The sequence below is a fragment of the Colletotrichum phormii genome, assembly GCF_030913505.1.
Source record: "Colletotrichum phormii strain CBS 102054 chromosome Unknown BDP81scaffold_6, whole genome shotgun sequence".
NCBI lineage: Eukaryota > Fungi > Ascomycota > Sordariomycetes > Glomerellales > Glomerellaceae > Colletotrichum > Colletotrichum phormii.
The window spans coordinates 281,315-306,910 of record NW_026851448.1 but is presented as its reverse complement, the minus strand read 5'-3'; the positions used below and the strand labels follow the sequence as shown (position 1 = coordinate 306,910).

General features: G+C 54.4%; 7 protein-coding genes across 7 annotated transcripts; 3 read left to right on the top strand and 4 right to left on the bottom strand.

The window, feature by feature from the left end:
- Positions 1–878: 878 nt before the first annotated feature.
- Positions 879–3,501, bottom strand: BDP81DRAFT_189782 (vesicle coat protein). Its single transcript, XM_060582394.1, has 2 exons — positions 3,409–3,501; positions 879–2,490 (listed from the first exon to the last, which is right to left on the bottom strand). The coding sequence occupies exons 1-2, from the start codon at positions 3,418–3,420 to the stop codon at positions 1,087–1,089; spliced, it is 1,416 nt and encodes a 471-aa protein (XP_060447283.1). The 5' UTR covers positions 3,421–3,501; the 3' UTR covers positions 879–1,086.
- Positions 3,502–5,718: 2,217 nt separating this feature from the next.
- On the bottom strand, positions 5,719–6,537 carry BDP81DRAFT_189763 (uncharacterized protein). Its single transcript, XM_060582393.1, has one exon. The coding sequence runs from the start codon at positions 6,396–6,398 to the stop codon at positions 5,943–5,945; it is 456 nt and encodes a 151-aa protein (XP_060447282.1). The 5' UTR covers positions 6,399–6,537; the 3' UTR covers positions 5,719–5,942.
- Positions 6,538–9,063: 2,526 nt separating this feature from the next.
- Positions 9,064–9,731, top strand: BDP81DRAFT_189755 (uncharacterized protein). Its single transcript, XM_060582392.1, has one exon. It carries the CDS (start codon positions 9,227–9,229, stop codon positions 9,647–9,649), a length of 423 nt encoding a protein of 140 aa, XP_060447281.1. The 5' UTR covers positions 9,064–9,226; the 3' UTR covers positions 9,650–9,731.
- Positions 9,732–13,511: 3,780 nt separating this feature from the next.
- On the bottom strand, positions 13,512–15,251 carry BDP81DRAFT_189733 (protein-tyrosine phosphatase). Its single transcript, XM_060582391.1, has 2 exons — positions 14,677–15,251; positions 13,512–14,607 (listed from the first exon to the last, which is right to left on the bottom strand). Exons 1-2 carry the CDS (start codon positions 15,122–15,124, stop codon positions 13,604–13,606), a joined length of 1,452 nt encoding a protein of 483 aa, XP_060447280.1. The 5' UTR covers positions 15,125–15,251; the 3' UTR covers positions 13,512–13,603.
- A 3,793-nt stretch (positions 15,252–19,044) lies between these two features.
- BDP81DRAFT_422443 (regulator of chromosome condensation 1/beta-lactamase-inhibitor protein II) lies at positions 19,045–21,476 on the bottom strand. Its single transcript, XM_060589989.1, has one exon. The coding sequence runs from the start codon at positions 21,333–21,335 to the stop codon at positions 19,464–19,466; it is 1,872 nt and encodes a 623-aa protein (XP_060447279.1). The 5' UTR covers positions 21,336–21,476; the 3' UTR covers positions 19,045–19,463.
- A 216-nt stretch (positions 21,477–21,692) lies between these two features.
- BDP81DRAFT_422441 (Sec34-like family protein) lies at positions 21,693–24,570 on the top strand. Its single transcript, XM_060589988.1, has 5 exons — positions 21,693–21,931; positions 22,014–22,315; positions 22,368–22,707; positions 22,764–23,702; positions 23,757–24,570. The coding sequence occupies exons 1-5, from the start codon at positions 21,821–21,823 to the stop codon at positions 24,354–24,356; spliced, it is 2,292 nt and encodes a 763-aa protein (XP_060447278.1). The 5' UTR covers positions 21,693–21,820; the 3' UTR covers positions 24,357–24,570.
- Positions 24,571–24,959: 389 nt separating this feature from the next.
- Positions 24,960–25,551, top strand: BDP81DRAFT_422440 (uncharacterized protein). The gene is made up of 2 exons (XM_060589987.1): positions 24,960–25,133; positions 25,199–25,551. The coding sequence occupies exons 1-2, from the start codon at positions 25,029–25,031 to the stop codon at positions 25,319–25,321; spliced, it is 228 nt and encodes a 75-aa protein (XP_060447277.1). The 5' UTR covers positions 24,960–25,028; the 3' UTR covers positions 25,322–25,551.
- Positions 25,552–25,596: the final 45 nt, after the last annotated feature.

The window sequence follows — 25,596 nt, the reverse complement described above, 5'->3', positions numbered from 1 at the left end:
TTGCGGTTTACTTTCAACCGGAAGGCCGGCCGGATCTGCCTTATCGAAAGGAGAGGGAGGGGGTGGGGGTTCCACTCGATAGGTACGGACGGATACCGGAAACAAAACAAAGAATCACATCATATATCATCTTTCTTTTCGATCCCCATTACCGTATCCGTCGGCCTACATATCTTGTCTCCCTTACATGGAACAACTTGTCAAACGAAGTATACTTTGACGACCTCCTTTTTTTCTGGGCCGTCATGGATGAGGGCTCTTGATCCTAGATTATTGTATATGCACAAACAGGTCACTGACAAAGTATGGACAAGCTGAGATGGATCGCGATCTCGTTGATTGAGTATCACTACTCTGGGTAATTCTGATTTTGCCAAGAACCCCTTTTCCCTTTTTCCAATACTTTTCCGGATCCGATAATTCCCTCGGTTCTATTGCGTTGATGACCTTTTTCCCTTTTCCGCTTTCCTTTTTCTCTCATTTTTCCTTGTCTTTTTACCCACTCATCCTGTTTCCACAGACGTGAGCCTGGAAGCTTTCGCTGTGAAAGTCTAATGTCGTTACTCTCGGGAGAATCAGGGAGAGGAATTAACATGAAGAAAGAAAACCGTGAACCATGAAGCCCATGGCTAGAAAGAAGAATAACAGTCCCAATGTCTATCAAAGTCATGCCCTGTCTGCCTGCCTGCTTAGTCGTGAAAACGCTCGTAAAAAAAAAAAAGACATGAAAGCGATGCCGCCGTTCGCTGATGCAAAAAGTCCTAATGCAAATGAGATGCCTACCATCTCAATAGGGGGTATATCCGTCGTCCCTTCGCGTCCACTCCTTCCCATACTCTCCTCCTCTCTGTTCGAGCAGCGGGCAAGGTAATTACGATTATCATTACCCATTACTGCTTTGGTTCTGGCCGCATCTGCTTCAGTGTTGAGGTCAGACCGGTGTAAGCCCGCCACACCACCATAATTGTAGGTAATTCGTACGAGGACATGTTCGTGCGAATTACGTCTTCACCTGCCTAGAGTCGTCGATGACAAAAGCAGTGATTCTGTGTTGTGAACGTATGTGTGCTGCTGCCGTTACAGCAATCAAGAGCTCAGCGCAACGCCAAGTTCAAGCATAAGCTTTACAAACTTGGCATGCAGCTCAATAAAGAAGTCGGGCATACCGACAAGCTCAGCGAGGCCTCGGGCCTTGAGAGAGACACCGCCGGGACCACCGCCCATTCTCCTCGAGAAGCCACCACCCCCCGTAAGGAAGCTGCTACCACCACGGTCTTGTCCTTCTCGTTCAGGCTTGATCATCGTAGGATAAGAGCTGTGGTGCTGGGGTCCTCCGAGGGGACTGGCTTCGGCAGCCTTCTCCGCCTCAGCTTCAGCCAATTGTTGTATCCAAGAGGCAAGGTCACGGAAGGCGGCAGCCATGAAACCAAACGTCTTCATCGCCAACCGCTCCTTGTGTGTGCTAAGAGCTAGAAATGCATAGACACGCTTGTGACCGCGAGCATGCATATCAGGGATACGAAAGATGTATGCTGTCGTGTAGCCATTGACTGGATCGCCAAAGAAGATGGGGCCTCCAGAAGCTGCAGCCCCAGCGCTATGTGTCGTGACAAAAGCTGGCATATTGCTTGACTGCGGCGATGCACTTGGCGTTGGGTTTGCCGGGGCGCGTGGTAATGTCTCTAGAGAAAGTGTTCGCAGACACGATGATCGCACGATCGAGAAAGAAGCTGGGATGAGGGGTTCGTGGGTCGAGGTGTAGTCGAGGTAGTGCGTATGGCTAACATGTCTACCTGATGACATGCTAGATCGTGTTGTCGTAGAGCCTGTAGCTCTTCGGTGCATTCGTTCGGGTTGGCTTTCTCCATCGGTGTCGCTAGCAGACGATGCTTGAGAAGTGGGCGGCGATGCCTGCCCGTAAACCCTAGCGTAGGGAGCGCGAGTGCGCAACGTAGGTCCCCTTTCGGCCTTCAAGTCATTCTTGTCCTTGCCGCCCTGTCGTTGCGGTAGCGTCAACGCGCAATTCTCGCAAGGGCCGGCGCGCTTCGTAACGTAGTCGTCGTAGGTTCGGCGGAAACTCGAATCTCGTCGTGGCTGCTGTTGCTGTTGCTGCTCCGATATCCGGCGGGGGCTTTCGGGTGGGGTCTCGATTGCGGAAGGCGACAGAGGGGAAGCTGGCGAGTTCGTGGTCGAGTTTGCTGAAGAGGCGCGAAGCATGGCGGCGCGCTGGATCTGGGCTTCATTTTCGGAAGCAGGTAGAGATGTACTGCGGTGCGAGTTGAGGTGCATCTTGCGCAGCGCATCCGACATGGCCACGGTCTGGTTGAGAGATCCAGCCGCGACTGGGGCGCTGGTCCGGGGTCGGAGCTGATCTTGATCGGCATAACCGGCGGCGCCATCATCGAAGCATGTTGTGCATGGAACTGGCAGGCCCTCGGTGACCATAAGCGGGGTCGGACCATGTTGGTCACAGTAGTGAGCGAGGCATAGCTGGAGGCCGGTCATTAGCGACAGCGAATCTGGTGGTTGGTTCATGGTTGCAGGGTGTTCGCGAGGAGTGGCGAAGGTATGCTCAAACGACGGGACACGCATCGTGAGAGTACAACGGCCTTGGGAGTGTGTCTGGTAACAGAGAGATGCTCTGCAAAAGGTGGAGGAGAAGGGATATTAAGCAAAGCGTGCAGCCATGACAATGTCACGAAAGGCTCGAGGTACGGGAACAGCTTATAACAGCCGTGGAGGTGAGAGTAGACGAGAGGATGTGGGAGCGAGTCGTGTCATGCGCCCGAGGGTAGAGTTATACGTGTGAGAGGCAGGGAAGGGCGAGGGTGCATGGAAGAGGCCATGGCGGCGCAGTCTCCCTTTCTTATGGGAAGTTGAAAGGGGGTCTGGGTGGTGAATTGGGCATTGGAAATGATGGGGGAGGACGAGAACAAGATGGAGGGGTGGCTAATTAGGGGACGAGTATCCGTACTCCGTAGTGTAGAGGCGTATGGAGACATGGAAGGAGATAGGATGGGATGAGATGAGAAGTTGGGCAAGGTGAGGCCGGTTGCAACAGGCAGGGCCCCGGTCGTGGGGGATGCTATCCTGATTGCCGGTGTCTCGTGTCGGGCTTGTCTGAGTGTCTGGGAGCGACGGGGAAGACGGGGAGGATGGGGATGTGCACTGATATGCGGGAAGCGGTGAGGCGGTGAACGAGCGGCTCTCGCCAATAACACGACGACGGTCGGTCAGATTTGACGGCCAGGGACAGCAAGAATGCTGCAATCCAGATTGGCCGAGGTGGTAGTCATGGTCATGGTCCATGGGAAACAGACAGGCAGGCCTCTTTTTTGGTGGTGGGACATGATAAAGAGGCAGCGCAACGCAGCATTAAGGAGAGACAGAGAGGGAAGACAAACTTACTATGGATGTCATGACGTACTCCCTCTCCCCAGGCCGAATCCGGGTCGTGTTTGTGTTTCGCCAATGAAGAGATGAGCGCAATCAAGCCCAGGCCCAGAAGGGGGGGGAAGAGAAAAGAAAGGCTGTCTGTCTGTAGTAATAAGTCGTAAGAAACCCCAGCAAGGGTTGTTGCACTTTAGCCTTCCGTTTGGGGGCGATTTTTTTGGTGCCACGCGGGACGGCGGGATCGCAGACTGAGAGAATGAGAAGTGATTAGAAAGAAGCCTGGGAGGATGGCGAGTCGGAGCAGGAAAATGAAATTAAAGTGGTGTTTCTCGAAAAAAGGTGTATGGATGAGACAGCAATAAGTTGTGTGCGCGCGCGCACCTATGCCTCTTGTGTGTGCGTATGTGTGTGAAGGAAAAAAGAGTAGCAAGTGAGGAGTGAGTTGAAAGAATAACGAGAATGAGTGTGTAAGAGAGAGAGGCGAGTCCAAAGTGGGTGTGTGAATAAGTGGGTGTGAGAGAGGTGTGTGGTGCGGATGCAGTAGCCACGATCCCCAAGGCAAGTGCAAGTGCAAGTGCAGGTGCAAGTGGTGGAAAGTGCGACTGCGATGAGATGCCGAGAGAGAGAGACGGGAGGGAAAGAGCGAGCGACCACCGGCGGGTACTTACTACACAGCAATACCAAGGTACCCTACCTTACTTGTTGACGACGGGAGGACGAGGACGACGAGTGATCGATCTGCTGCTCTCCTCTCAAAGAGCCGTTGCCGCGAACGCTAACAAGACGCAGACCCAGACTAAGCAGCAAACCCAGACTAAGCAGCAACGATGGGCGGGGATCCCGGAAAGTGCAGGTTCGTTGTCGTGTGAGGAGCGTGGGAAGTCTCGGCCAGATGCGATGCAGGGCGATTTCGATGCTGATGGAGGGTTTTTGGCGACTTCTAGAGTCTAGTCCAGCGGGCTAGGTAGAATGATGGAACGGCTCACGACTGGTGTGGTTGGTCGTTGATGATGCTAACCAGTATTATCCCACTCTCAGTCTGAGTACCTATGAATGTGTCTGAACTTGGTGGCTAGAATCAATGGGAACCAAGGGCGGGACTGACAGGAGATGGTGAACGACGTCTTGAGCTACTGCGTAGTTCCATATGCTAGCAGTGATACCCCAATGTTTCTGACAGAGACCATGGAAATCGATACGACTAATCAATCATAGAATTCTGAGGATGGTGGTTGACAATGACACGCGCACTAGTAATGACTCGATGCCGAGTGGCTGAAGACGGTCACAGAACGACAGAAAATGACGAAGATGAGAATCCCAGCGGGGTCGGCGGCGACGGCAAGGTCAGTCTAGTTATTACTACATCATACAATTCTTCATTCATCGAGTGGGATGAACGCGGCCCCATTGAGGGGTGAGGGGGAGAAAAAGTCAAGGCAATTCTTCATGTGCGGGGCACGTCAGGGAAAATAAACAACCCCGTGACATGGACGATGAATATTTTCCTACAATTATCGTGGGCTTCATCCACCCAGATGCTCCTCCGTGGTTGATCGGTACCTGCCTGGCCTTGGGTTCTGCCGACAACTCGGGACTGGGACCTCGGACACAACTGCGATTGGGTACTGGCAACGACCAGGGACTCGAAGAGATGGCAACAAGAAAACATCACCAAATGGCAGGCTGAGTACTTCGTATTTCCAGGGACGAGAGACCCGGGCCCGGGAGACCAAGACGTGGGACGACCTGGACAATGGGGCCGGGCTGTTGACTCGCTCTAGAATTCGGAAAGACCCACCCAGGCCAGAGGAATCCCGGCCTATTTTTGAGTCCTTTTGAATCTTTGACGAATTCTTGTGAATTGCTACTCATTGTCTCTCACTGTACTCTGTATGTAATAACTCGAAGGCCGTCTTGTCGTCGCGTGCCAGTGGGGACGGAACGAAGCCTTGCTGGGAAATGGGGACGTTTCAATGGAGACAATGAATTCTTCGTATGTAAAGCGTTACTCTATAGCGGTGCGCTAACATCCAAAGGAGATTCGCGGCGGAGTAGGGGTCGCAGAGGCCAAGGCATGCCGGGAATTGCGAGTGGTTGATTCGTTTCTGAGCATGTCCAGCATGGTTTGACCGCACCTTAGCTGCTGCGGACGCTCATGTAGGTAGATGCGCCGTTGTGGTGCAACTGCTCCGTCAAACGTCTCTGATCCAAAATGAGAGTGGAGGAGACGAAACTGACTGAGGCATTATACGGGCCGCAAGGCAATGGAGTTACAGGCTGGCCGCGCTAGGTAGGGTAGGGTCAAGTTCCGAAAGTTGCAATGATGAATCGCAAGGCGGTTTGAGACAAATTGTCTGGCCGGTCGTCATGAAAGAAATTGAAGAATAACCCCGTCCCCAGGATACGGATACCGAGTACCGTACCGGAGTATTTCGCGGCGTAGCTATTTGCGAATAAGTCGGTCAAACCTCCCACGAGCGGCGAGCAATTGCCAATGGCAGGCCGCAGAGCAGAGCCAAATAAACTCCGCACGTTCTCCGTTGCGGTCATGGGTGGTTGTAGCCTCGTAGGGAACAGTGCTTTGCATCCCAGATTGCTGAGTATTCGGGATTCTCGACGTTCCAAGAATTCCCGAGCCCAATGTCCCTGACCTGGTTCAGCTTTCTTTTTCCTCGTGTCTCTTGTTGCCCAACCCGACAGTGGGAAACCAGGGTTGTCTTGTTGTTCTCCTCTTCCTTTCTCGAGAAAATGGGGAGGGGCCAAAACCCGACGCAACCGCAAGCAGCTAACTGGACTAAGAAGGACCGTAGCACTCCAGTCTCCCAGTCTCCCCCCTGATCGGAAAGAAGCAGTATCCCTGTCGGCCGGATGTGGATAGTGGACAAGAGGGCTGCAAGCAAAGACCCAGTTGGACCGCGAGTGGCAGGCTTGCTAGGATGTGACTTGGCGCAATGGAAGGAATTCAAACGAGGGGTAGAATTGTCCACATCTTCCAGAAGCATTCCAGCGAGTGGGCTGGAACTTGGGGACCAGGAACGGTGCACGGCCGCCAGTGAGGTGCAATGCACGATGGCACGGTCAAAGGAAAAGGCGGGTTTTCTGGTGACGTTGCCAATTGCCTCGCCATCTGCTCTGTAAGCAGGCACTTGAAAGTTCTTGAGCTTCGGGCATGGTCTTGGTCTGCTCCACTAAAGGGTTCGGAATAGCTCGCAGAGTCGTTGTCCAGATGGATGTGAAGACCAAGTCGATTTGGCCTGGGGTTTGCGGGTGAGGATACCTCGTCAATACTTGCTGGTGACCGACGACGGCAGTGAGTGACCTGTATGAAAATAGCTGCTTGGCAAAACGTGAGCTGTATCCGTACACGAGTTGAGGTACCTCGAATTATGATGGTGTTCTACCGCGGTCATCGGCCGAGCAAGCACAGAAAAGGGGGATCGAGGCGTGCGAGTTCGGGTCCCTAACTTCCTTGAGGTTTGTGGTGCTTGTTCCGTTTGGACTCTCGGTGTTTCTGTCGTTTCCTGGTGGATTCTCTCTTTTTTTCTTCTTTTTCCCTTTCTGGGTGTTCAGATGCAGGCTACCTAGGCATCGACCGAGGCAGGCGTAGGCGCAGGCGCACGCCGCATGCTGACCCCCCCCCCCCCCTCCCCCAGACAAGTCACAAGAGTTGCTTCCGTACACGACGGTGCAAAATGTGAGAAAGGTGAGTAAGGTATGCATACCTTAGGGGTCTTGGTAGATGAACGGGGCAAGCCGCAAGTGAGGAGAATGGAAGACCTTGTCAAAGTTGCGTCGTCTTCGCGACTGAAAATTAAGATCCCATCTCGCCCAAAGGTGCTCCTTCCCTCTCGAGTGTCGAGTTCGCGCATCGGTCTGGGGTTTGGTTTCGCACGAGTGAGAGTCGGGAAGGAGGGGATGAGGTAATGCGGGGCTCTGTGGCTCTTTCCCGTACGGAGTCGCGGACTGTGGTCGGGACCTCGTCACTCGCGCCTTCCGTTCGGACTTCAGAGTTCACGTGGAAGGTTCGGATCCTCTGTACCTGCCCCGTACACCTTGTCACTTGCATCTGCGCATTCCTAAATTCTCAATCTTGACCTGATGGACCCAACCGGGACCTGCCACTGGACGCCACCGGATCGCCAGCACCGCTCATCGGTGCAAAGTGCAAGAGCGGTGCAGCGGTGCAAATGCAAACAAGCAGGTGCAGTAAAGTGAGGTGCGGCAGGCGCAGACATAAGGTAGGCGCGCAGGGTCCCAAACGTCCGGCTACCTCACCTTAGCACCTTCACCTGAGCTTACCACAAGACTTTACCATGCAGTTGCCACTTTACCTGACCTTAATAAGTTGCACATCTCACTTATCCAAGTGTTTCGGCGACAACACGTCTCGGGGCCGAGAACCGGCCAAGCTTGTTTTGGACTCTCTCGGTCTATGCCTCAATCCTGATCCATGATCCATCCACCGTACTTCGTACCCATCGCCAGAGAATGAATGACAGCCAGCCAGCCTACCTTACCTTGGCTACATGTGCCCAAGGTGGTCTAGCACCCGGTTTAGCACTTCCTGATTCCCTTCGACCTACCTACCTTAGCCCTGCTTAGCTCCCAACTGTCAGTTGTCACTGCTGCCTCTCAACTTGCTCGACTGTCACTGACCGCATCGCCTTGTCATCGTCATCTCAGCTACGGATACCTGTACCTTGGATAGGAAACGCAAAGCTGGTCTGTATGTAACTTTTCCTTGCACTCTTCACCTCCAACGCGGCTGGCGCTAACTCTAACCAGCAAAGACCCAACGGGCAGCGTTTGTCTCTCCTGAGTCTCCTCCTTACTTACTCACTTACGCAGCTCCGGAAACATTACCGGCGGCATTATGTACTAGCGCCCTCTTCCTTGACTCGTTTGACCGCAAAAGGACATTGGGACCTCACGTATCAAAACACCAGACGAAAATACGTCCGACATACTTACACTCTACGTGCAGAAACTTGACGAGATTCCACTGGGGCCTGCAAACTCAATCCAGTCGTCCCAAGTCCTTTTCGCCAGCACGGCGGCATAGCGATCCTTTGTGTTTCCATTTATCACGCTCAGATCCGGCCTCGTCATTTGACCCCAGTATCAACCCCTGTTTTGCAAAGAACCTCAACTACGGATACATCCTTAGAGTACAACACCCATACCAAGCATGTGATTGTTTGATCAGAACCCTGGTCCTTAGTCCCAACTGACTCTGTCCCTCACCGGGCCAGGCATGGGCGAAGACTTGGATCACCCATGGAAACAGAAGAAAACTTGTCGTGTCGTTGAGCTCAGGAGAGTAAACGACACGTTTTCTACGTGTAATGGCAGTCTCCGTCATACCGCATACTGCTACGGCGGTGTAGACGTGCATTGGAGCCTCATTGCCCTCGTCACCGCTTACTTTGGGGCGGGCTTACATGGCAGAAATTCCATCAGCTCAGCTGAGCTGCGACGTCGCTTCGGCCCGGGATATCTCTAGTCTCCCAAACATGGCCATTTCCCGGTTCTTCGCCTGTATCCGCAACGCTCCAAACACTTTTCAGTGGCAACCACCGACCACATTCTGCTACTCCAAACCATGGGTCCGCACTCGACCGCTGGCTAATACAACGATAGAGAACGCTGCGAAAGCTTGGTAGATTCAGGAACATCCGAGAGATTAAGGAAGTCTTCCGGCTGGTCATAAAGCAACGCTCAGACTCGACACATGCCTTTCGCAGCTGTCAGTTCACTGTAATTACCTTTCCCCGGATCCCCTCACCTGCGCTGCCGGACAAGTCACAATTGGACTGCTTATCTCGACTTCATGCTTTCTGTTATCCGCAAATCAGATCATCAGACAACTGACAGGAATTGTCCCGACTCAATCTCATCCCATGGTCTCTGTGACTTGGTTCTACGCTCCCTCATTCCCTTCGTCTCACCGCCTCAACTTGACCTCACCTCAACACCACCCATCCAAGACACCTCGCAACCTGCATCACGGATCGTGGCCTCTCTCCTGAGGGCCAACTATCCCTGCCATATGGAGCCTTGCCCTCCTCTTATCCCAATACAGCCTCGCTTCTGCTCCCAACTGCCGCCCGTTGGGCCAACTCATCTCACCCACACCATCATCGGCCTGCATCCACACACACAAACTTATACTCACACACTCACACACCTGTGCTGTCAAGTCCACCGCCCAAACCTTCCGCCGACATTGAATTTCGTCCATATAATTGTCTGAGGAAAGCTTCCGTGGCCCCGCGGCGATGAGGGCTAAGTTCCAAATCCTGCGCGATGTTTGGGCGCTTGGCCTGACTGAGCTCAAGCTCTATGACCCGGCGCTCGCGGAAAGTGTCGTCCGTGATCCGGAATTAAGGATCCAGACAGCCTTCTGGTAGGCACTGAAAGACTGTCACTATCTACACTACCGGGACACCCTCAACTAGGTACGAAAATTGGATACACACGCAAGCACTTCTTCAATCGGAATTCACTCTGCCCCTCTTCTTTCGCTATGGCCTTTCTTGCGCCCGCCCGTCTTCTATCAGGTCGCCCCCTCTCACGATGATGATCGACTTACAAGAAATTCGCTTTTCAGAGCAGCAGCCGGCGGCGGGACGTAGCGTAAGCCACCATGCATGGCAACGTCTGGGCAGCCCGGGGTTAAGGAGATCGACTCGCTCTCGGTCCTCAACGGGAGAGATGCTCGTTCTGGCCGGTGTGGCCGTCCAACCTTGCAGCTCTCGATGCGCCGCTACCATGTGTCAGGCCCTCGCTTCGGTGAGCGTGCCGGCGCCGTTCTATGCCAGTCATGGGCGAAGGAAAACGCACAGACATCTCTGGATGGTCCATACCACGCTGATATTCGCATGCGACTGGACGTCAACCTACACATGACGGTAGCATTGCCTGCATCATCATTCCCAGAACTGGACCTCCAACGTTTTGCTCGCAAGCTGTAGGAAACTAGCGGATTGTCTCGCGCATGCGCTGGCTGAACCGCAGCGGGCAAAAGAGAACAGCCGGCTGCGCCCTCCCACTCGTGCTTCCGTGCGCCGGCTGCATATCTGGATCTGGGGTTCTCGAAGGGCCACTCATTTGCTGATTCATCTCGTCTCCCCACGCGCCCCCCTGCCGTTGTAACTTGTGATGAGATGCGCTACTTCGTACACCTCGCATCAAGTAGCCCGACATGCTCCGTGCTTTTCTGTCGTGTAACAACGGCACAGGATGCCACTGCAGTATAGCTCATCTGCTTCAAGTCTTTCTCAAGGCGTTGGTCGCTTCCGAAGGCTGACAAAATGCGCTAGCCATACGTATCACCACCACCTTTTCAAAGAAGAAGCGAGGGTTCTAACGACGGTCACACAACTGCCGGGCCAAAGCAGTATACGAATATTCCTGAGAGTCGCGCTCTTATGCCAGCCACTAGAAACAGGTGCTTCTTTGTTATTCCACGACAAGATCAGACAGCGGGGAATTCAAAGTGATCGATGTTTTCGCCGCCTGCTACCAGCACGACGGGACGGTCATAACGACCCCCCTGGAAAACCAAGACAAACCGGCACTCAATTAGCCGCGCCGGTCCGAAATGCCTTCATCGTCCACACTCCCGAGGTCCACATCGGATCATCCAAGCCATCCTTCATCTCATCTTTTTCCTCTTGTGTCCATCAAAGCCGGCCAAGAAATACCTACAACTGACCACCGGCCGGTGTGAGAATGGTCTCCACCAAGACCAACTTACGACAAGCAGGATAATACTTGACTCTCGGCAGAAAGCCCTCGGCGTATGTTCACCGAGCATGTTCATCTTTGGTTCCATTTCCCGCCTCTCTCCCGGTGGCCGGCCGTTGGCCCAACTTAGTCCGACAAGGGCCTCTCCACCCGCCGTCGTGGATGACAAGGGTTCACAATCCCAGCGAGCTGGCTTCGTTCGTGCGCCTTGATTTTTCCGGTGACTCTTTTCTTTTAGAGTTGATTACAAGGAACGTTTGGACTATTGAAGCTGCTCACTGAAGTTTTCTCGACGGCCGAGCATCTGTACTTCACCAATATCGAAACGTAAACCGTTGATACCGACTTTTGGCCAATATTGCTGACTAGGCACTTCAACATGCTGCCTTGACGATCCCATGGAACATTGGACTTTGGCTGCCTGGCATAATCTTAATTTCTCTCGTCACTATCACATGGGGCCTGGGGTAAAGATAGAGCGCGGCCTCACCCGTCCGCTAGCCCGCCCTCATCTTTGATACATGTTTCTCACAAATTACGGACTATTGGCGGACAAACGCTGCGGATTGGGTTATGCGTATCTCTTTTCCTTCGCGAAAACTCCTTCCCCCAGACCACCCCAGAGACGCAGAGACGGCCGCCGCCCCCGCCGCCCCCTCCTCACCCTCCCTTTCCCGTCCACGACCAACCAACCCCGGGGCGGGAAAGGGAGGGCTGCTGACCAACACCCCCGGTTCGAAATCTCACACCGAGACGGGAGTCCCCGGAACCGGTCAGCGCGATGGGATGTCAGTCCCGTCCGCTCCCCGCCATGTGACGGTGACATGCCATGTCGAATTGTCGATAAAGCGTGGACGGGCGCAAAATGCCCCGCTACTGATGCCGGGGACAAGAGGAAACGTGATTTTGAGTTTCTGGTGTGCAAAAGTCGCTTCCTTCACTGGGGGCAGGATTTCCATCACACATCCCGAGGCTTCTGCCGACCGAGGGTATGTCTGGAGTCGGTCCGAAGGTTGTCTGTTGACTCTTACCCATAGCCTCGCGGAGTTAACACATGGCTTACTGATTTGCTGAGTTAGGTCCCGGCATTGAAGACATCGCCGAATCCGAAGCAGAGAGACAAGTATACGCATAAGGATAGTTGTGGTAGTTGTCGTTTGTCGTTACTGCTCATCCACCCTGGCCCGTCCATCCATCCATCCATCTCTTGCGAAAAAGGCCGATTCCGTGGAAATATGAGCTATCAGAAAACCAGGGAATCGAAGCGCCAGGAATCGATGGGGGATCAGATCGCCCGCTTTCTTCGTTGAAGAATTTCATGTTTCCTCCCCTCCTAATCTCCCCCCCCCCCCCCCCCCCCCTCACCCACCCTCCATTATTCCCTCTTTCGCCCGGATGGATCCTACCGGTTGAAGGATTTCGTTCGCAGTTGGTCATAGGGGGTAAGGTGAGTAACGTGAGTATAGTGAGGTAACGTAAGAAAGGATGATAAGGAGGGAAAGGGGGGGGGGGGGGGGGGTCAGCTACGGAAGTAGAGCTGTATGCCGGGTATGAGAGAAAAGCAGCACCCTAACCCCTTCCGTCTCTACTTGAGCAATCGAGTAGGCAAGCAGGTAATTAAGGTAAGGTTAGGTTGATTCATTCAACAAAGTGGTTTAGATTCCCGCTGGCCCAAAAAAAAACCCCCCGGTAGCCCAACGGGTAAAAAACATACTGGTAGATTGGTGCTTTTCTGGAAACAAATGAGCAATTACGTATGTCGCATCCTGCCTTTGCACATTTACGAAGCTATACCAAGCTTCATTGCTGGCTCTTCTGGGGGACAATGCGAAAACAGTCAAGATAGGGGGGGAAAGAAAGACTCAAAAGAGAACGGATTCAACTTGTTTGGCCGCATCAGCTTCCCTAAACTCACTTGGCAGCTTATAGTCGTAAGCTTGGATTGAAGGGACAGGTCTTTGCAAGTGTTTCTTTTCATGATGATACCCTCTTGCTCTTATGGGGGGGGGAGGGGTATGTGTGTGTATTTCATGGGCAGCCCATGTGGTTCCGCTCTAGGCGGAAGGGGCTCACCCAAACCGCAACTACTCCTACAACATCTGTAGCATGTCATCAATGAGAAAATACGTTCTTCCTTTATCTCTTGGGCTTCTCGACCTTCAGCCGTTGCTTCTACAACCCCCCATCGGCCAGCAAGGGAGGCGTATGCTTGCCTCCTATGCCCAGTCAATGCTGGCCTTCCTAATCCCCTCCCAAATTCATAATGCCTGGTAATGCTGTTGCTTGCTTTGGTAACAAGTTCTCGAAATTACACATGCTATGCCACCACAGCCTGCCGATTAAATCATAGTTGTTTTATGTCCTTTGAACCTTTCCATGAGAAGAAAAAAAATGGGGTATCTCCATACTTCATCTCCGGCCGTCAATCTAGTAGGCAGACCTCTTTAGAGTGCCTCACTCAGTCGGTCGACGAGTCCTCAACCTCCAGCCTCTTAGCCGCAGGCTCGCTGTCCCCGTCGCTATCCTCGACGTCGTACTTTTCCTGCCACAGCTTGCGCAGCACCTGATACAGGAACAAGTACTGCGACTCAGCCTGTACCATGCTGCGGCGCTGCTCGCGGAGGGCGTCGACGGTGGCAAAGATGAGGTCGTCGCCCTCGCCGGCGCCGTCGTAGTCGTCGAGCGCGCCCTCGTCGAGCTCGCGCATCAGATGCTCCAGCGTGATAAAGGTGCCTGTTCGTCCTACGCCGGCGCTGCAGTGAATGATGCGCGGGTTCTCCGAGGTCGTGTTGTACTCGCGCGACAGGCGCATGAGTGTGAAGAAGCTGGACAGGTCGTCGACGGCAGGGACGCCAAAGTCGGGCCACTTGGTGTAAAGCAGGTGCCAGACTATGCGGTCCTCCTCCTCCTCGTCAACACGTAGCAAGAGCTTGCGCACCTCGATGGCGCCATTCTCAAGGGAGAGGAAAGAGTCAAAGGTCAGCGTGGCGCTCCAGCCGTCGCCCCAGCCGTCCGTCTCGTTGATGACCCAGGGTTCGTGCTCTTCGTCCATTGGCAAGTAAGGGTAGCATTTCACCTGGTTGTTCTCGTAGAAGCTGGTAAGCTGTACGATGACGACGGGATTTGTGAGTTGCTCGGCAATCATGCGCCAGACAAAGTCTAGGGAGTTCTCTGTCGGACCCTGCATCGCAATGTACCACAAGGGAGGAAGCTCCTTGTTCGAGGGAGAAGAGAGGGTTATGGTCGAGGCGTTGACGTAGTCGAGCTCCTCTGCGGGCACGCGCAGCTTTATGCGGTTGTGGTTCCAGGGCTTGATGTTAAAGTAACGATCTTGCACGCCTCTTCGCATGTCGATCTGCTTGTAAGAGCCCCATTTTGTCGTCTCGTCAGCGTCGGGAGCCATGCCGGCAGCCAAACGGTTGCGTTCTTGCCATACGAGCTCCTGGAACTTGTTTTCTAGATCTGCAGGGATCCCAGCAGTTAGTTCCCGACCCGCGCCTCCCAGTCTGCGACGAGACGGAGGTTTCGTACCTGGTACGGAAAGGTTCAGGAAAGCCGGTATTCTCGGCTTGGGCCTGAAGCTTTCGTGGCTGCTCTTCCCGGACGAGGCCGAGTCGTCCTTGCTACCAGCGCCGGCGCCACCACTACTGCCATCCTTGTCTTTTTGCCTCGGGGACGAGGTGATGCCGTCGTGGGAAACGATCGCGGGGGGCGGCGACTGCGGCAGGGAGGCCGGAGGAGGGGATCGCAAGCGCTTGCCTGAACCGCGCAGGTGTAGGCCGCGGAAAGCGGACTTGCGCAGGCCGGGCTTGGTCGGGGTCGGACATCGGCCGCCAGTGACGGTGACGGTTGTGGAAGGGTATATTTGTTGAGGCGGCTGTTGCTCGTCGATGCCGTTTCGGGAGGGAGAGGTCTTGACGTCTGTGGTGGAGATTGTCGGGATCTTTGGTTTCCTACGGAACTTGGGAAGGTGGTCCATCTTGAATCTAGCTACCGTAGGACGAGACGTGCTGAAGGAGCGTAGGGTGAAGCGGGGTGGACGAGTCGGATGCAGCGGTGGGAAAGCGACGGGACGCAAGGCGACGAGAAGGGAGTAAGTCTGCGCAGCAGTGAGGATGACGAGCGTGAAGTGGTGGTTTTGCAGCAGCGGCTGGCGCTGGGGCGTGGCGTGGCGTGAAGGGTTCGGGTTGGTTATGTACTGTGGCCGTGACCTGAGCCTGTGAGGTAGGCCGGAATGTCGTCAGGGTTTTTTTTGGCAGGCAGGGCGCGCGGGCGAAGGGCGGCAGACGGCGGACACCCTGCAGGAAGCTCTTTCTTTTTTTGGAATTCGGTGCGGCCCAGCAGGACGGGGAGCTGCAGCAAAGTAGCAAGCAACAGGCAAAGCGGCCCAGGTTAAGCGCGGGTTGGGGTAAGACGACGGTCGGAGTATTAACGGGAATTCCGTACTTTTTGTTGGTTGGCTGGTGTCTAAAAGGGGATGGGCGTGCGCGTGTGTGTGTATGTACGGATACGTGTGTGTGAGGTGTGTTTGTACACGTGTGAGAGAGTAAGAGTCAGAGAGAGAGAGAGAAACAGAGAGGCGGGTGAGAGGGTGAGAGGGGTGGCTGAAGGATGAAGTTGTTGCTGTGAGGAAGAGGAGGAGTCGGGCGTGCGTTGGGCGTCGTCGTTATAATTAACCAGCAGTATGGAACTGAGGAAGAAGAAGAAGTGTACTAGTAGTTTGTAGTAACAATAAAGTTCTAGTAGGTAGCAGCAGTAGCGGTGGTAGTGGTGGTAAGGTAAGGAGAGAACGGAACGGAGCGAAACTAAGAGATGAAAAGTGTCGTTCCTGGCGATCTAAAGTGGTCGCATGGATGGACCTCTGAAGGGGAGTGGGAAAGTTCGTGCGTCACGAGTCCGAGTTTGGTTGTGTCACTCGGGAGGCACGTGCCGAAGGATGCCCGTCAGGAGATGCCAGATGGGCAGAAATGCAGGGTAGCGTCCTTTCCTTTGCCAATAGGCGTACGGAGTAGTGGTACGGGTAGGTTTCGTTCTGCAAAGAGTTGAGAGACGAGAGATGAGAAAGAAAAGATACAGAGAGACCAGATGGAAAGAAGTGAACCCGTTACCCGAGGAGGGCTCGGAAGAGGAAATTGCCACGATGAAAAGAAGGTAGAAATTTTGATTGTAATAATAGAAAAAAGGCGGGTATCCGTTCGGATTACCAAACGAAGATGCTCTCTCTCTCTCTCTCTCTCTCTTTACGGAGTGACGGAGTAGTCTTCCCCTTGTCGGTTCCCCGGGAACTGGGAGCGAACCTAGTCCAAGTGTCCCACCCCACGGCGGAACGTGAATAAGCAACATGGAAGCGGCAGACGGCTAAGGCTAAGGTAGCAGCTAAGCAGAGTATCCATACGGAGTAGAGAGATGATGGCGAGAGGTGTCAAGATGAGGCTTACCATATACAGACTCACAAACGCACAGTCCTTGGCAGAAAGAATAGTAGGTCTGGACAAGAAAAAGCAAAATACCTTACTAAACCATCTCAGTCCACTCACCCGTTGCAACGCTCTGTTTCCGCGCCGAGGGAAGGCAACGGACGGGGGAGGCGCAACGATTGGGCGAGAAGAGCCGAACCCGAATCACTACTTCGTACGCAGCAAGGTAAGGTACCATGGATCGAAGGTCGAACCGGCGATGCAAAATCCATCTCTGGCCCTTTTCCCGAATAAAAACAGCCCCCCTCCAGGGCCCAAGGGGGTCCCATCGTAACAGGGGGTGGCAGCAGAGCAGGGAATAGAAGACATCTGGATCGAACATTGGAACGTTTGCCCATGTTCTGCAATCTCGGGCAGTCACCCAGTGCACGGCTTCTTGGTCTGCCGAATCCTTGGGAGGCCAATCCAATCACCAATCCAATGGATTCTGGAAGGCGGGGTGGGACCCCCCCCCCTGGGCCCTGGTCCTGCTTCTTTTTTGCCTCGCTAGCCTCCCCTGCCGCCGCGTCCCGAGGAACTGGAAGCACCGCTGCACCGCTACCTGCGTACCTGCCCTGCACCGCTGTTGAGGCTGCTGCCACCGTGCCACCGTACCACCACCTTCCCAGGAATCCAGCAGGTTCTTGCCTTTGATTCAAGGTTTCTGTCAGGTTCGAACCGCGCTTCGAAACGGAAAGGGGGCCACGGGGGGTGTTGGGGTGTTGGGGTGTTGTGAACGGTTAACGTTACAACGTCGGCAATTCCGTCTAGCCACGTTTACTTGCGCCGTCTTTTTTGTCACCGTCGCCGTATTGCATACAATTGGGGAACCCGCCATCAACCTGAACGAAGCTTCAACGCAACAGGGAGTCAAGCTTCCGCGCCCAATGACGACGAACGGCCGCCGCGCGATTTTCCTAGGTTAAACTTCTACCTTTCTTGCAGAACCCCAGTCGTGCCATTGTAAGAGGCGCGCTTATTCGAATATTGGGGGCACCATTTCTCGGATCGTCCCATTCGTCCGGCCTGTGCCCGACGACGGTTCTTGTTTTTTCTAGTTTGAGACTCTGCCGATCACCTTGGAGCGCTATCGAATCAGCCGCTCGTACCTTACAGATAGATGCCTTACACGTACTTTTACCACGCGTTGCCCAATTCCCTGGCTCGAGGAGCGCGAAGAGATAGGCAGAGAATGCCTCCCCCCACCGACTAACGCAGGTTCGTTGAAGAAAGTCAGTAATACTTTGGTAAGACCAAGAAACGGTTACTTGCCACCTTGCTTGCTGCAGGCGCTGCTGCAAGTACGAACTGCCGCTGCTAGCTAGCCAAGTCGGCCCCTCTCGGCCGTTGGGCATGTCAAGAGTCAGGCACGTCGCAATTCCCTCTAGGCTCTAGCGTTTCTGGCGTAGCGCTCCGGATAATAGATCGTAATGGCCCGCCTCGGCTGACGACTAACCTACATACACCCGACCCTCCCCCCGCTCCCGCCTCTTCCCGCTGTGCGTATGCGGATTTGTGTTGGTTCGGGGGTCTACCGACTTCGTGTTCAGCTGTACTCCGTAGCCTGTTGGGAGGAAGAGTCATGTCGTCGTTGCATCCGGGTCGTTGGCCCGTACGAAAGGAGGTAGGTAATAGGTACTAAGTTTAGATGCGTGAGCTGGTCCGCTCTTTCGCCCCAAAAAGCACGCGATTACCACCCCCAACTGAACTGAACGTTGGTTGGTTCTGCGTCTTATTAGACAGATTGAATATCGCTCTGGTCTGAGCAGCTTGTGCGCCAACACCCCATGAAAATGATAGATTCATGGCAGGCGACACAAAAGACAGACAAATACCTACGCCATGTTACTCTGTAGTTTGGTAACTTGTTCGAGTCATAGCATGGAATGAACCAAGACCTTCTGGAAGAAGTCCCTTCGGTTGGAACTTCTCTGTGACATTGGAAGACAACCTGCCACTTCCAAGCCGGCAGTGCCAAGCCCGGCTATTGAGGTAGCACACACACACACACACACACACCTGGTTAGACAACCCATCATCTCAGCTGTTCGGCAAGTCTTTTGCGTCCGCCGGAGTGTATCCGATAGAAGGTCCCCCTCCCATCTTTGACAGGTAACACGCGTCAATCAAAGAACAAAGGGTCGACAGCTTCGTCCTATGAGTGCATGTGTATGTCTGGGACATGGGTACGGATTTTCGGATAACCCATACTACCTCTCACAGCCGGGGCATCTGACAAGCAAACTCCGAAAGTTCGCACTCTTTTCGAACCGAACAATGTAGACAGACATCTTCCGATAACACGGGAAACTGCGAAAAGCGGTCACCCCTTTTCCACCTACCGTAGTCTAAAACCAACCTGCCAAGCAACAGACCAGACATCAGATGATTCATCACTTCAAACCGGTGAATCCCCGGGTACGATAAGCGCGTGAGAGAACAATTGCAATAATATGAGTTGAATTTCTGTCTTGCCAAGCTTTCCGGCGCGGTTTCCAGACGCCAAAAAGTGAGGGGCGGCCGGCCGTTTTCCCGAGAGGTTCCTGGCTTTGGGAGATGATATCTCTCCGATATATCGACGAGATACTCCGTGCATGACCCGAATATGGTCTCTGAGAAGAGCCTCGGAGCTTTCTCCCCCCTTCTTATAGTTGTAATTACAAGGTTTTATATCCTTACAAGCCGCAAAACCCCCGATACCTAATAGTACAATTCGTCATGCCTCTCTCTTTCGTGCTTAGATAGCCGAGTCTAAGCACGACGACGATGCCTGACTAAACTCATGAAACATGCCACAAAAGTCGCCGAGTTCAAGCCTCTTTCGTCGTCCTACCTAACCCAAAATCCCCAAAGAGCCTCTTTTCAAACAGCCGAGTACGCAGCCGTCACAAACCGCCCACACTCAACCCTCTGCTCCAAACTCACCTTCCTACCCTTACCATCCTTCCCCAACCGCACAATCTGCCGCGGCGTAAGCTGGAACCGATGCACCTCGCCCGCGCGACCGTTCAGCCCGTCGCCCACACCGCCGTCGAGGGCCCCAATGTAGCCCGGCGCATTGAGGTTGCTGCGCTTGCCCGTGCCGAGCTGGTAGTGCTCGTTGCCGCCCCAGAAGAGCACGTCGGCGCCCCAGTTGGTATCGTTGTGCGAGCTCCGCGTCGTCGCGCCCGTCCGCGTGACGTTGTCCATGGTCGCCGAGACGTGCGTGGCGCCGACGGAGACGTCGGCGAGGCGGATGGGCGCCATGCGGTTGGCCTTTTCGTCGAATTCGAAGAGCGAGGAGAGGGCTTTTACTTTGGCGGGGCCGGGGGTTACGTGTGTCCATTTGCCGGTGCCTAGGGATCCGTAGACGCCTTGGCCGCAGGCCCAGAAGTCTGCTGTCACGCGCGGCATGCGGCGGGCGGGGGCGAGGTCGCCGGTGATGGAGGAGGAGGATGCTGCTGCTGCGAAGGGGTTCTCGTTGATGGCTTCGGTGGCGTCGACGGTGAAGAAGGTGTTGTTGCCGCCGGCGGAGATTGACGTGATTTTGGGGACGAGGCCGGTGTTGGCGTAGAGTTTGGCGGTGGGGAGGAGGGAGGGGACGTCGACTCTCTGGAAGCCTTGGTCCGCGGGGAGGCCGAGCTGGCCGTAGGTGTTGTCGCCAAAGGTGAAGAGCTTGCCGTCCTTGTCGAGGGCGGCGGAATGAAGGTCGCCGGCGGCGATCTTGGCGATGGAGAAGCCCGAGAGGCCGGCGATCTCCTGGGGCTGGTCAAAGGGGCCGGCTGGGCGGGAGGTCCAGCTCAGACCCGGGATGCCCATCTGGCCCTTGGAGGGGTACTCTGCCGTGCTGGAGGCGGCGGAGAAGACGCGGCCCTTTGAGGTGAGGAGAAGGCTGTGCTGGAGGCCGCTGCTGATGTCTGTGACTTTTTCGCCCCAGGCGAGGTTCTTGGGGGTCAGGTCTCTGGCCTTGACGGACTCGGATTCGGGCGAGCTCCAGAAGGGGATCCAGGAGGAGGATGACTGCTGGGGCTGCTGTAGCTGTTTTCCCGCTGCGAGGCCGGTCTTTGACGCTGGGACCGAGTATACCGAGCCGCTGGAGGTGAGTGCGATGATGCGGTCGTTGGAGATGGAAATCTTGGAAATGTCTTTGCCCTTGAGCGTCTCGACGGGTGAAGGGTCGGTATTCGAGAAGCCTAAACCCCATTGCACGAGATCGCCCTTCTCCGTGACGGCAGCGCCAAAGTCTTGGCACAGTTTGATGTCTCTCAGCAGCTGGCCGTCAAAATACTTGATCCGTCTCGGCAGCTTGACGAGAGTCTCTTTGGACTGCGGGTCAATTACTTTGCCGACGTTGCTTCCCCAGGCATAGACGCCCGGGTTCTCCCAGCTCTGCTTGACCTGGAGATGCTGCGAGCTGATGAGGTCGCGGTTCTCCTCCTTTGACTGGGCCGCCTTCCTCGACTCCTCAAACTTGATCTCGGCCTTTTGGTACTTTGGCTTGCGCGCGGCGTCGGGTGATTCCTTTCCAACCTCGGAGCCAAAGTATTGGCTTAGGGGTCCGTTGAAGTGGTCGTCGGCGTAGTACAGGGCACCAGCAGTTCCTGCAGTCAGAAGCAATGCCTTGGCCTTGCCCATACCCGAACTCCCACCGGGCCGGCGAGGTCCGGAGCTGGCATGGCGACGAGCCACGGCAGCGCATCTCTGGGCTGTACGAGAAGCGCCAGCATTGCGTGCAGCTGCCCTGTAAGCCTTCATTTTCGGGCCTACGAGAGTTGATTGGACAGAGTGGTATGAGTAGGAGCAGATTGGGATGATGAGAGCATTAAGTAAAGGATTCCAGTGACATGAGAAAAGAGACCCTTGAGTGAGAGGAAGTTGAAGTGAGGTGAGGTGTAGTCGCTTACAGGTCGTGAGGTCATCAACGAAAACTAAAACTTCGATTCGCCCAGCACTAAATCTAGACTTTCCCGGACCCCTGCCGGCGTAGGGACCGTGCGCCCCCCCGCTGCGGGTTGAACATGCGGGCCCCACTTTGTACCTCTGAGCTCCAACCGTTCGCAATTGGGGCCAATGATTTTCCGCCCAGTTTACGCCTGCCATTGGGGCCCGCCCCCGGGGGAGCTGAGCTGTCCCGTTTGGAGCGCGGTGGTGGGAACACCGTTCGGCATCATAACGGAGCCAGAGCTTCCCTCAATTCCCCAGCCCGGAAAGCCCCCTCCACGACTTCAGGCGAGGCCACGATGTACGACGATTCTTGGTACAGCTTTGTGCCAGAGGTGGCCAAGAAAGCAACCACGGCTGCCCAGGGCCCAGGCCATCGTCGCAGAGAGTCACTGTTGCAGCAGTCGAATGTCAGCTCCCAAACCTCACCACCCACCAACACCATGATCACAACCACCGCGACGGCATGCTGACAGTTGATGTTACCAAAAGGGCGTCCCCCAAGCTTCCAATGCACCAGAAGCCCTCGACGAAATCTTTGAAGAGATTGAAGACCGAAACACACCACCCGAAGCCGAGGTCCTGCGCCGCGCAAAGTCCTATTCCGACTTCTATCATGTCGTTCGAGCCCAGTTAGCCAAGGATGAGCAGCACAAGAGGCGCAGGCGGAAGAAGGAAAAGACTTGGGACGCGATAGATATTGCGGCAGAGGTTGCCGAATCCAAGGCCGAACGTCGTCCGGTTCATCGCCAACATGAGGGGGAACTGCTCGAGGCTAGCCAGCAGGAATACCTGTGAGTAGGGCCAGTTACGCACGAAGCTCGCCCTTGCTAACCACCAGAGCAGGCTGTACAAGGACCAACTGACGCTCACCGAACGGCACCTCGACATGCTCATCGACGACACGAACCAAGCGCTCAAGCTATTGACGACACTGTCCGAATCGTTCCAATCCGTGGAGGCACAGACGAGCTCGTTCCAGTCGCAGTGCGAGGACCTTTTGTCGGAACAGCACAGGCTTGAGAAACTTGCAGACGAGGTCGGCACCGATCTTCACTTTTACGCATATCTCGATAACGTCTCCAGGAGACTCAATGCTCCTGGCGCTGGACGTCTGGTTGATGATGAATCTTTCGGCGAGATTTTGAGGAACCTGGATTCTTGTATAGGCTTCATGTCGAAACACGTGAGTATTTCTGCGGCGGTGGGTATCAATGGATCGAAATTAACAAACAAATGCAGACGACGTATCGTGATGCCGAGTCGTACCTCGCCCGGTACGAGGCTTTGCTGACCAAGGCGCTCCATCTTCTCGAGGTCGGCTTCACCAACAGACTGGAGAGCATTTCCTCTGAGATCTCGAGCCAGATTGCTGGGACCAAGTCCGAGGCCACCCGCCATGCTGTGGCATATGGGCGTTTTGAGGAGATGATTCTTGATTCTTACTCTCTGATCCCTAATATCCACAAAGTAATCAACAGCGTATACGACGAACACGGGCTCCCCATCACCGGCATTGCGAAGGATATCTACTCGAATACCACGAGCAATCTCTTCAGCTGTTACCTGGCCGTCCGAGATCGCGACTTGAAGCCTATCGTGCAGCACGACCAGGACGAGTTCAAGAAGGAGATCAAAGACCTCTCCGTCGAGACAGCTTCAAGGAACTACATCAAGCAGAGCTTCGAACGCGCATTCAATGAAGCTAACTTATTCGCCAAAATCTTCGGTCTGGATCTTCAGTGGAGCTCCGATCCCGAGTCTGCGTACGGGGTCCTCAAGTCCAACCAGAGGTCGCTCGTCAATCCCGCGAACCTCGTCCAGTTGGCTGTCAATCTTAATGCCGCGCTGCAGACTGCGGATCTCGACACCATCTGTAGTGTGGTCGGCTGGCTGACCAACGAGTATCTGGTTCTCGACTATGACGAGGAGGAATCTCCCTTTGCGCGCCAGTGTCGCGAGCTAAGCGCCAGACTCTTGACCGAGCACCTCTGGGTCTTTACCGACAACGCGTTCGAGGCAGAAATTACAAAGACGATCGCCAAGGCCACCATTAAGGACGAGGCTCTTACTATCGGCCCAGTGGTCGGCGGCGTATCTTCTTCGAATGCTTTCCCACCAGTAAAACAGGCACTCAAGCTTTTGGCCAAGTATGACCAGTCCATGCCCAAGGAACGAAGTGTAAGTTATCAACGTCTGGAATCAGCTGTTCATAAGAGACCTAATATCCCGCAGCAAAAGAACAGTCAGGTCATCTTCAAGATCGTCCGGGAAACAATCCAGATCCTGCAACGCGCCGAGGCGCGCATCAAATCCATCAAAGCCGGCACGGACGCAGATCTGTTCATGGTAAAGAACCTCCTCATTATCAAAAACGAGCTCGTCTCCCTCGAAATCGGAGACATCCGAGGTGACACGGCCGCGATGCAGCATTTCGGTCACATCTGGGACAACCTCAGCCCCCAGAACTGGGTAGGTTTCGTCAGCAACATCATCGGCGGCTCTCTATGGTCCCGCGGGACGGGAGGAGCGGCGGCGGCGACCGTCACGGCCAAAACGCTGACGGTCGAGGATATGAGCGAGCAGCTGGACGAGCTGCTGAGACAGTCTATTGTCGCTTTCACGCAGCGCTGGGGCGGGTTGACGAATGATGCAAGGGCTAGGAAGCCTGGTGTGAAGCCCATTGGCAAGGTTGAGAAGGAGCTTGATGAGGTGCTGTTGAGGGCTTTTAGTAATCAGCCTGAGGTGATTGCGAAGCTGAAGGAGGCGATTCAGATTAATGCGCAGGCGCAGGAGACGGCGCAAGAGGAAAAGAAGGGAATTAGACGGTACTGAGGGGTAGAGAACGCGTAATTCTCGAACATAAACTACGGTCACAGGATGAGGCTGAACCATATGACACCGATGCAATTCCATTTACAGATCGATGGTATCCCCTTTTTAACAGATTACAATATTGTTTCCACTAGCTTGAGGGGGTTTCGCATTACCTGTTCCCAGGAGCACACCCAATAACGCATAGTCCCGGATGGTATGGGCTGACTCTGGCTGCATCTTAGACTCTAAAACCCCCGAACGATTGGCATAAACCGCCCGGGACACCCTGGGGAACAAGCCCTGGGGAGGAAGTGAACGAGGTCCAGTGAGTTCCCAGTGGCAAAATGTGCAGTTCCCGTATCCCGTAGGATGATCCGCTGAGCGTCGATCCAGCCGATGGATGGGTTGGTTCCATCATGCGGTGTAACACAACTACCCCCCATCCCACACACACAGCCTTCGCATTGTGGTATGATGGAGCGCGAACGGCGGGCGAAGAGGCCTCATCAGGCAGCACTATGGAACTCCGGCGTGTTGCTTGAGGTGTCTTTCGAGGGGGCCCCTGACCTGGAACTCCCCTTGGGAAATCTGCCCTGCGACGCTATTTCTACTCGAGTGCCCCAAGAGCTCGGGGGGGAAGAGTTGATCTTGATAGCGATACCAGTTTACAGAACCCAGAAAGCTGTTATCATGACACAAGTCGCACAGCACGTCACCAGCCGGTACCTCAAGAAGGCGAGCCTCCAACAGCTCCTTGAGAAGATCTTTCCGGGGCACACCAACTTTGAGATTGAGGTACTTGGCGTCGAATCGAAAAAAGCAAACAAAACCCTGGTAGCTAAGACATTTTTTTTTTACAGATGAGAGATGATATTTGGCATTTCAAAGCCCCGAAACAAGTTAATAACGTATATTATGCAAAGTCCAGTAGACGTCGCATTACCTCGTTGTTCGACGCTAATGTGTATAATAGGACGAGATAGAGTAAACACCACTAATACGATTGAGAGCAAATCATGAGCCGAGACATTGAGCTAATGAGAGATCCTAGTGCCGTGCGAGATGAATGAAATTTGTTGATGGCGGGTTTCCAGCGGGTGGGCAGTGCAAGTAAGGGTGACATGTCAGCAGCAAGGCAAGGCAGGTGGTCGATCGACCACCGACGGTAGACAGCCTTGCGCCAATTTGAATGCAGATAATAAATAAGCACCGCAAGAAAAGGTGCTTGCCAAGTTTCTCTCTCTCTCATTTACTTTCG

Excerpts from the sequence above, each read along its gene's own strand:
- BDP81DRAFT_189763 (XM_060582393.1), bottom strand. The coding sequence starts at position 6,398 with ATGCTTCTGGAAGATGTGGACAATTCTACCCCTCGTTTGAATTCCTTC.
- BDP81DRAFT_189755 (XM_060582392.1), top strand. The coding sequence starts at position 9,227 with ATGCTTTCTGTTATCCGCAAATCAGATCATCAGACAACTGACAGGAAT.
- BDP81DRAFT_189733 (XM_060582391.1), bottom strand. The coding sequence starts at position 15,124 with ATGGACCACCTTCCCAAGTTCCGTAGGAAACCAAAGATCCCGACAATC. Across the intron at positions 14,608-14,676 it reads CCTGAACCTTTCCGTACCAG|ATCTAGAAAACAAGTTCCAG; the intron begins GTACGAAACCTC and ends GGATCCCTGCAG.
- BDP81DRAFT_422443 (XM_060589989.1), bottom strand. The coding sequence starts at position 21,335 with ATGAAGGCTTACAGGGCAGCTGCACGCAATGCTGGCGCTTCTCGTACA.
- BDP81DRAFT_422441 (XM_060589988.1), top strand. The coding sequence starts at position 21,821 with ATGTACGACGATTCTTGGTACAGCTTTGTGCCAGAGGTGGCCAAGAAA. Across the intron at positions 21,932-22,013 it reads CACTGTTGCAGCAGTCGAAT|GGCGTCCCCCAAGCTTCCAA; the intron begins GTCAGCTCCCAA and ends TGTTACCAAAAG. Across the intron at positions 22,708-22,763 it reads TAGGCTTCATGTCGAAACAC|ACGACGTATCGTGATGCCGA; the intron begins GTGAGTATTTCT and ends AAACAAATGCAG.
- BDP81DRAFT_422440 (XM_060589987.1), top strand. The coding sequence starts at position 25,029 with ATGACACAAGTCGCACAGCACGTCACCAGCCGGTACCTCAAGAAGGCG. Across the intron at positions 25,134-25,198 it reads ACACCAACTTTGAGATTGAG|ATGAGAGATGATATTTGGCA; the intron begins GTACTTGGCGTC and ends TTTTTTTTACAG.